The sequence below is a fragment of the Haliaeetus leucocephalus genome, unplaced genomic scaffold, assembly GCF_000737465.1.
Source record: "Haliaeetus leucocephalus isolate CR32 unplaced genomic scaffold, Haliaeetus_leucocephalus-4.0 Scaffold605, whole genome shotgun sequence".
NCBI classification, from domain to species: domain Eukaryota; kingdom Metazoa; phylum Chordata; class Aves; order Accipitriformes; family Accipitridae; genus Haliaeetus; species Haliaeetus leucocephalus.
Window position 1 is genome coordinate 6,340,155 of NW_010973041.1, and position 9,439 is coordinate 6,349,593.

Here is a 9,439-nt window from a genome sequence, read left to right on the forward strand (position 1 = left end):
CAAGCCTATTGGCCTTTGTGTCTAGACACCCATTTGTCACCTTCTGTGGAGTCGAGCGGTTTGCGACAGGCTTTCGTTCTCTGCTGGGTGGGCGAAGTTTCGCTTTGACCTGAACTCGGTTCTGGTCCCGCTCAAATCACGGCAGCCTTTGCCTCCACCTCGCCTTCTGCCTCCCCAGTTCACCAGAATGCCCGCGGCCCGATCGCCTGCCTTCTGCTCGCCCAGCCGTACCCGTCCCCTCCTTCACCTCCCCGCCTCGTGCCCCTCTTACCTCACGGGAACCGTGAGGTCGGCCCTCGCCTCCGAATCCTGCACGGCCGCGGCCGCACGTAACTCTTCCCACGTCGTCTCCTGCTCCCTCTGTTGCCTGATGGCGGCTCTGACCTCCTCCTGCCCTGTGCGTGCTGCCCGCCCGTTGCTGCGGTTGGCAGATCTTCCGCCAGCTTCCCCCTTCGGCTTGTTTCTCCCCCCTTCAGCTTTCGTGCAGAGATCCTGCGCGACACCCTGAGAGGGGCTCGGGCTTCGCAGGGAGCTGGTGCTGGAAGGGGAAGCCACCCGGTGGGTCTGAACCCGCTGTGAGGATTGAGGCGGACCGTTCTGCCGGCGTAAACAGAAGTCACGTTAAGCCACAAGCAGATGCGCTGGTCCTTGCCTGTTGACGTAATGGTAGTTGTTGTTCCGCTGTCACTGCGGTTCCCGCTGTCACAGGGCTGCAGACTCCTGCGGGAGCCACGCACGACCAAGCCGAAGGGGCCAAGGGCTGCCTGAATACTTTGCAACTGGACCGTCTCTCATGCCGCTTGCTTTCCCAGGGTTGGCATCCTGCGCGGATGGAAGCAAAGCCTCTTTGCTGAGAAGACCTTCTTCCGGCACGACTCTCCTTCAGCCTGTCTCCGGCACTCGGCCCAAGTAAGGAGGAACACGGGCCGGACTGTGACAGCTCCGTGCCAGGATCGTCAGCCTCGTGCCTGCAACGAGCTCCGTGTGAGCGAGCCGTCGTGCCTGTGTGGAGAGCTGCTGGTTTCAGCCGTGCCCAGAGGTACCTGCAGGAGAAGCCCTAGGCATCGCGCTCGGCCTTCTTGCCCTCAAGTGTTGTTTTCTCTCCGGTAGTTAGTAGGGGGAATGGAGCGATGGGGCTTTTTTCTGCACCGGGAGGGTGAGCTGACCTCCCGGGGGGTTTTTTGGCGTGAGAAGCAGAGAACGTTGGAAAAGGCGCCACGGAAGCCGGAAGACTCGCTCGTGCGTTGGCTGCCTGCAGTTTTGCTGGTGCCTGCGCGTTAGCCCCACGCAGCTCACCCCCCTCACTCCAGGTGATGAGCCGCAGGGGAGCACGGGTTTACCCCGGGCTGAGCCCCCCTGCGTCTGCGCCTGGGGTCCTGCGGAGGGGCAGGCACCCCCCAAATCTGCCCTTCCCTCCGACGGTGCAGCATGCAGCCTGGAGCAGAGCTAGCCCGTGACTGCCACAGCGGCTCACAGAAGAACGTAGTACACCCTTCTCTTCCAAAAACTGCATCCTCAGCTTTGCGGGGTCAGGCGTTTTGCCCGTCAGCCTTTTGATTTAGGCAGCCGCTGCCGTGGCATTGCAGCAACACCTCCCTGGCTGCCGCTGCTCCCCCTGCCATTGTGGACCGCTGTCTCTGCTTCTGCCCTGCTCTGGTTCTGCCCTTCCAGCCTCCTGTGTATTTGAGTGTCACTTGGCATTTTACCATCACTCAAGTCTTAAGCACTGTTTTTAATGAATATATTTTAAAATTGATATAGAAATAGGTAGAAAAATCTAGTTTTTCAGGTGGAAAGTAAGGCAAGCAGAAGAAAAACGCTTATCCAAGATCACCTAGCATGCCAGCGCCATAGATCAGTGATATGCCTACCCCGTGGCCTGGATTGGTATCATTTCCTCCATCTGTTCCCTGTTAAAAACTGTGCACCCTAATGCACAGTGCTGTTATTTCAAGATATTAAGATGAGAATTTTTATGAGTAGAATCATTATATTTAAAATATTCCCCTTAAACACACTACTATTTGATTGGAATATTAAATAACATTTGGATACGTAACAAAGGCTAAGAACATTTCTGGGTACACTGTTACTAGAAGCAATTCCTGAATTTGGCTCAAACTTTAAGAATTTGTTATAATGAGGGTGGAGGAAAAGTGTGTGGTGGGGGGTTGAGGTGGGTTGTTCAAAGTGTGTGTTTGTTTTTATTTCTTAATAACAAAATAATTACATATTTATATCAGTTCCTAATAAATTAAATTTATTGAAATTCCCCAACTCAAAACTACTTTTTTTGTCGCTCAGAACAATGTATATATTACTACGCACCAGCTAATGACATGGTTTCTCATCTTCAAATGCTTTTCATTGCAATTTAAAAAGGCTTCTAGTTTTGACGGTAGCAGTGAAGACAGAAAGATGTGGTATGGAAAGCATTGTGTGCCCAAGTTGATAATTTCTGGTGATAATGAATGCGCTCTGGATTTCAAGATGGTTGGGGGTTTTTTTCTCCCAAGAATTTGGACTCCATTCAAGCTATTTGGCAAACCCCTTTGCCCATTTAGAGGGTAAGATTTATGGAAGTGGCTGTGGAGCCGCTCTGCTTATAGCTAGGGAAAGAATGTTACCTCTTGCAGGACTTGGAAACTTTCATGGTTTATAATCAGTGCCTTATTTTCAAGAATCCTTCTTTATACTGAATGTAATAGGCAAAAATTGCTGGAAAAAGAAATTAAATGGCAAACAGAACATTTTGCAGGAGTGTCATATGATCTGTCTTGATAAATTTATGCAAAAAACAGTCTCTGTTGCTTTGTACATGAAACTTGCATGATTTACAGTCTCTGAGACAAAATGCAGAAATCTTTTCTTAGAAAAGCATCGTTTTTGCTTTTTCAGAATTGTAGTGTGTCAAGTTGGAGGGCAACTAATAACGCTGAACAAGTTTTGCAGGAGCGCCAAAATAGGGATAAGAGAAAGGCAGAGGAGGCAAAGTTTGAACAGAGTCCCTTTCCCTTGGAAATACTGTTTGAGCGATCGCACGAGGACTGTTCTGCAGGGACAGATGGTGTTAGTTCCCTGGGCCTCCCAATGCTGGTTATTTAGTAGGGGCTCACGGGATACTCCTAACAATTTTTTGATACTTAAGCCACCTAAGAGACTTTCTACAACATTTTTAGAGGGTGTTCAACTTGATCAGCCTTGTAAAAATTGCCAATGCTGTCCTTTATTGTTAACTGTACGTGTTGACTGCAGTATAGTAAAATGCTGATTAAAGCAGTGAATTGATTTACAGCTTAGAAGCCTTTGCAGAAGAATTAGTGAAAACATTCATGTTCTTAGCAAGATAGACAAGACAGAAGTGTTTTGAGGTGAAAGAGTTATTTATTAAAGACACTGTTGGTTTGGTTTTTTTGTGAGTGCTGTCAGGAGTGTATGGATTGCATTAGAAAACAACGTGCTGTGTAAGCCTTGGTAATTAACTGTGAACAATCAGAATTAGAATTTTTTTTTGATGTATTAGGAAGTGAAATATATTGCAGAATTACCTTTAGTGCTCTACACCTGTTCAGATTCCCAGGTGCAAACCCCATCCTTTATCAGCATTAATACTGAAATGGAAAAATACTCCTTTTCCCTACTGGGAAGTTTAAATCTTTTCAAACGGAATTCTCTAGGCATGTTTCTATATGCAGTTTTAAAGTGTTTTGCATTTGAAAGAGAAAAACAATCTCTTTCTTGTAGGTGCTTCCCAAGCATTCAAAGAAGAGAGGAAATTAAGCGGATCCCAGCGTGAAGGACCAGATGGAGCTACGGTGAACACTGAACCTGCTCCAGCCAAGCCGTTGAGTCCTGTTGCAGAAACATTCAGAGTTATTCAGGGGGCAATGAGCGAAGAGTATGTGAGAAGCACTCAGGGTGTCTTTCAGTTTGAATTATCTGGTAAGACCATCGCTTGTAAAACCTTCCTGTGCTCATGCTCCTAGCAGAAGGCGCATGGTGTTTTCAGGCAGAAACACTCACCTTTTCAAGCTGATCCAGGAACAGACCCCCTTTCCTTTCATTCTGTCCCCTGTGATGCTCCCTTCGTTCTGTCCCCTGTGATGCTTCCTTCGTTCTGTCCCCTGTGATGCTCCCGTCGTTCTCTCCCCTGTGATGCTCCCTTCGTTCTGTCCCCTGTGATGCTTCCTTCGTTCTCTCCCCTGTGATGCTCCCTTCGTTCTGTCCCCTGTGATGCTCCCGTCGTTCTCTCCCCTGTGATGCTCCTTCTCAGGACCAGCTTCAGCACACGCGGGAAGCTGCTGCCGCTGCCGGCACAGGCAGGCAGGCTTTGTCGCGGTGCTGGCCCTGCGGCACGGGGTTAGCGTGGCGATAGACAGGGGGGCTCGCAGGGTCATGTTGAGAGCGCCGGCTGCCACCAGCTCTGTCAGCAAAGTGCTGCTGTCGGGCGCTTCTGCCCGTGTCCCCGATCCGTGGTGCCGCGGGGCGTCTGCCAGAGGCTGGCTTTGCGTGCACGCAGGACGTGGGGCAAGTGGTAACTTCTTGCAGAGCCCCGCCAGCGTACGTACGATGGAGTAACTGCTCCAAAGGGACACGGCGGCGTCCGTCTGGCAGGGAGGAGTAGGGAGGGCACAGCGCTCTTTGCTGCCTTGTCACCTCTCCCCACTGTCTGTTCAGGTGATGACGGAGGCACTTGGTACATTGACCTGAAAACCAAGGGCGGCAGCGCCGGTTTCGGAAAGCCTCCTGTGACGGCCGATGTGGTTATGAGCATGTCGAGTGCTGACTTTGTGAAAATGTTCACAGGTGAGTGACAAAGGCATTTGCCAGGGCGGACGCAGGTGCCAGCGCCCAGAAAACCTTCTGCTGATGGGCGAATGGACAGCCTCCTCGCTTTGTGGTCCTGGGAGGGAGGAGTTTTCGGCTTTCCGCGGCGCAAGTGAAGGTGTAGGATAGAACTCCTTGGATTTCTCTGAGCTCTGCTGTTCTGTGAGCAGCAAGAGCACAAAAGCTTGTACCGCTTTTGTTAACCAGGTACTGAAATTGTAGCCACGAGTGTAGCTTCAGAAAGAATCCAGTCGATCTGTTGGACTTGCGGTTCTGCACATCTCTAATGTGTGTCTCCTAAATGGGCACTGCTTTTAACAGCAGAGCTCGGTAGCGATATAGCTGCTAGGTCTCGCTGTAGTAGCATTACATTTTCCTGTGCACGGGCTGTCTCCAGTTCCTTTTTCTTTTTCTGATGGTTCTGTGTCTTCTTTTTAGGTAAACTAAAGCCAACCCCGGCCTTCATGTCAGGAAAATTAAGTGTTAAAGGTGACACAGTCCTGGTAGCAATGAGTCTGGGAAAGATGCTGCCACAGTTCGTTTTTGAACACTAGTGGAATAGTGGCCTTTCATATATAACTATAATGCTCTTTTAATACACCAGTCCTCAATTTTTCTTTGATGCAGTATAAGTATCAATAAAATTTGTAATTGTTAGATTGCAGTGCCCAACCACGAACACGCTTTTCCTTAAAACTTGCTATAACGATTAAAACAAAAATTACGTCCCAAAATTCTGATGTTTCAAGGATAGTTTTTTTCATTTTCACTTTTTCCTCTGATTGCAAACTGTCCTCTGTTACTGTGAGATGTAGACCTAATAGGACTTTATTTTTTAGAATGTTATCTTGTCTTTGAATTAGCTGTTGTCTAATGAGATGTGAGTTGTGATCCCAGGATTAGGGGATGCACAACATGTGTCCAGTGTACTGTAAGAGTTGAACTCAGCACTAACTTTTCCTCTGACTGGAAGACAAATAGCACTTTTCTCTCCTGTACTGGTTTCACAAAACTTGTAGGAACTGACCATCTCTATCAGATGTTATTAAAAAAGGGTGATGATCCCAAGCTATTGGAAAACACAATGTATGTGCTTGTGTGCAAAGTATGGTCACATAAATTTTCTTTGGGGAATCACCTCAAAATACAAAACATCTTTTGAAACCTACAGATACTAGAAAGTGTTTTGCCAGTGAGCATACATATTGATAGTACATTTCCAAACACTGTCCTGTAACACCGTAAGAACTGAAGCAGATCAAAGAACTCAGGTATTGGGAGCAAGGTTGTTTAATTTCACACCTATTTCACCATCAACACCATGCCTTTCCAGTTTTCCCTTCTGTGCAACTTTTCTGCCAAAGCTTTTTGGTTTTCAGTATTGCAGGGGTGGAGGGGAAAGGTGTGCAGCATCCAATTCAATATTAACTATGTCCTGGTACCTGAGGGAAGAATGTGCTTATTTGCTTCCCTGCTTGCGTCTATAGTTAATGGTGTGTGTGTTTCTTGTGCAGTCAGTAATACCGCTCTTGCACAAAATGGTTGGTAGTTGTGAATGTCATTTGGTGATGTACTGTGATGCCTGTGTAATCCTAGAGAAAGGTGTCATCTTTAGAAGAGAAGTGCTTTTGTTGGAGATGGATCCAAGGCAGCACAACGTGGCTGTGTTTCTTCTCTCTCCAGCACATCAGTAGTGTTGTTTGCATGATGGAAGAGTGAGAGCTTACCATGCTGCTCTGGGGAATACTGACTGCTACTGGCAGCCAGATCAGGGCTGTGCCTGACCACTGATGCCATTCTGTAATTAATTGCTTAGGCCAGGGAGAGGAGGGCAGGAACTACCACATCCCGCACTTTGATTAGTATAAGTGGTTACGGATTCACGCCCAACAGGACAAGCAATTCATTAGCAAGAAAAACAGAATACTTGGACCTCTGGTTTTCAATTAAGTGTATTTACACTGTGCTACTTGACCCAAGATAAGTGTGCATTCTGGAGGCAGCATCATGAGTGTGTGGGTAGGTATCCCACTGCCTTCGCCTCTGAGTCCTTAGGATAAGTGGGGTGGTGGCTGTGCCATGGGATGGGTGCTGTGGGACCAGCTGATGCTGAGTGTTAGGGATATTTGATCCTTGCATTACGAACATTTATATTATGCCATTCCTGGGGCTTCCGCTGTAAACAAAAATAGCTGAAAAAGAGTCTGCTGTGCACTGTTAGGACAAAAGCTACAATGGGTGCTGTAATGGAGGAATTACTGCTGGTATTTGCATTCTGCAGAGGATTTTTCCATGAGGGCAGAAATGTGTTTCTTTTTAATCTGTTGCTCAGTTCACAGCTTTTGAGGCCCATAAAAATGAAGTGACTAAACAAACTGGCTGTTCTGCTACTGTGAGTAACTGGAGAGAAAGCTACAGGTTCTTTGGGTGACAGCTCCGGCTGATAATGGAGGAAAGTGCTCTAAGACCCATGTGCAACACAGACACTATCTGCATGCTGCTGACAGTAATGAACAGGACTGATGGCTCGCCGCACTGCGAAGGAAATGCAAGCTCATGCCTCATGTGCCCAAGGGCTCTGTTTCGAAGTCTCCTCTCCCGCCTCTGCAGTACGGTTTCAGCTCCCGCGCTTGTGGGTTCTTCCCCATTTTGAGTGGAGCTGGGAAGGATCCAGCGGCCCGGTGCCAGCAGAGGGAGCAGTCAGCACACGGGAGCGCAGACACCCGGGGACGGCTGCACCCGCAGCCCCCGGGCACCGCGAAATGCTGTGGTGCTGCCAGGCTTGCACCAGGCTTGCTAAAGGCAAGACTTGCTAACGCGCACCAGTACCTTCTTCTGTTCTTACTAGGGTTCAAGACTGGGAAAGGATGGGATAAGCAGGTTTGCGGCAACAGCAAAACCTGTATCTGTGCCTTGCAGCCTCTCGCCTCCCTTCCCTCGCCTCCGCTACAACGTCCCATCTCCAGAGCAGGAGTGAGGGTGTACTTCTTGGTGACAGAGCACCAGGACTTGTCATACTCATTTGTCCCACCAAAATAATTAGTGAGAGTGTAATGCTTTGTTGTCAGGGAGAGACTTGGTTTGGAAGAACGCTAGCCTGAATGGTTAAAACTTCGACAAAAATCAAACCCACCAAATTGCTGTCCTTAAAATGGAGTGTTGGTTGATCTTAGTGCTGTGCAGCATTCTATCCTAGAATAAGATGTTGTTTTATATAGCAAAGTTAAGCAATAACTAAATGTAACTAACTCAAGCAATAATACACAGAGCCAGTATTTTTTACTGGGGTGTAGCTGTTTCTCTGTAGCTCTGCTTCCCACCACTCCCACTGGGGACTGACGCTGAAAGAAGAGGAGGGGATCTTGCCAGCTGTATGGGAACAGTATCATCGCACCTTTTGAGACAGGTTTACCTGCACAGAGTTTTATCACAGAGTGGGGTCCACACATCAACTTGAACTTAACCATAGCAGAAAAAGAATGGAAAGAGAAGGAAAGGGGAAACTGCCCAGTGGCCAGCCAAGAAGCAAAGCAATAGAGACCCCAGAAGAGTGTCCTTTCCAGTGTCAGCAAGCAGTGAGGATGAGGAAAATGACTATAACTCTTCTGGTCAGGCTTTTTCCTCTGCTAACTCTGTGCTTGGCATTAGGACCCAGCCAAGGTCCCTCTTGGTTGTTCCTGTATATGATGCTGCCAGTGCTGACAGGATAACATTTAATCAGTTGCAGGTGGTGCATGCCAGTCACTCCACTTTGTGCATGTTTATGGCTGGTAATGCTTGCGGGATATTTACATGACTGTCATCTACTTTTCTATTTGCTAACTCTTGGTTTTCCCCTAATGTAAACTGAAGTTACAAAACAGGCAGGAAACGCGGGGTGGGGGGGGAAAGGGGGATTCTCAGACTGTTAGCAATTGCTTTCCATGAAAACCTATTACAATACTGAGATTTGCAGGTGGAAGGCCATGAGAATAACAGCACAAAGGCATCAGCACAGGAAGGAGAAGGGAAAAAGACTGACACAGCAGCTCAGGTAGAAGGTTGCAGAGCTGCAAGTGAAAGGCTGGCCACAGAACTGCACACAGAAGGCCCTTGGCTTTGCAAAGGTGAAGGCATTTGTGCACACGTACATGCAGCAGTTGACGTGTCTGGCATTTGCTGTTCAGTGCTAAAAGAGGGTTTATACAATTAAATTGTGATCACAAGATTGGACTCAGAGGCCTACACTTTAGAATTTCACAACCAAGGAGGCAGGAAAGTGCACACAGTTTCTGCATGGCGTGGCTAAGCTCAAGCTCTGTGGTTAAGCTGAGTCTCTATGCAAGAAAGAAGAAGTGGGTTCTGTTACATTTCTTAAATGTGAACTGTAATTTTAAGCTTGTTTCCCTGTTCTTACTTTCCCCCATTGATAGGAACCACATGGCATGAGCATCAACTCTCAAAACATAACCTTTTCATCAATGGTTAAAGTTTTATCAGGGGGTGGGATAACTACCATATCATTATGTTCAGTCGTATTCTTTGTCCTAATGGTGTGTGAGTATGTGTGAGATATGGTACTGGGAGAATAAATAGCATAAAGCCAGTGTACAGAATTCTGGATTTTCTTCCT

At 47.7% G+C, this 9,439-nt stretch overlaps 2 protein-coding genes across 3 annotated transcripts in view; one reads left to right on the plus strand and one right to left on the minus strand.

The window, feature by feature from the left end:
• The window catches only part of LOC104838449 (hydroxysteroid dehydrogenase-like protein 2), a 22,374-nt gene extending 21,579 nt beyond the window's left edge, over positions 1 to 795 (minus strand). The window contains exons 1-2 of the mRNA XM_010578188.1: positions 781 to 795; positions 272 to 597 (exon numbers count right to left, since the gene is read on the minus strand). Of these exons, the coding sequence (XP_010576490.1) occupies positions 272 to 597; positions 781 to 795 (341 nt within the window). The remainder of the gene's footprint in view (positions 1 to 271; positions 598 to 780) is intronic.
• Positions 796 to 1,230: 435 nt separating this feature from the next.
• Positions 1,231 to 6,253, plus strand: LOC104838413 (hydroxysteroid dehydrogenase-like protein 2). Of its 2 annotated transcripts, XM_010578144.1 has the most exons (4): positions 2,877 to 3,320; positions 3,723 to 3,942; positions 4,678 to 4,806; positions 5,266 to 6,253. In XM_010578144.1, exons 2-4 carry the CDS (start codon positions 3,888 to 3,890, stop codon positions 5,379 to 5,381), a joined length of 300 nt encoding a protein of 99 aa, XP_010576446.1. In that variant the 5' UTR covers positions 2,877 to 3,320; positions 3,723 to 3,887; the 3' UTR covers positions 5,382 to 6,253. The 2 variants fall into 2 exon arrangements, 1 of the variants encoding a protein (XP_010576446.1); XR_775060.1 differs by lacking the exons at positions 2,877 to 3,320; positions 5,266 to 6,253 and adding an exon at positions 1,231 to 1,485 and having other exon boundaries at positions 3,745 to 3,942; positions 4,678 to 4,837.
• Positions 6,254 to 9,439: the final 3,186 nt, after the last annotated feature.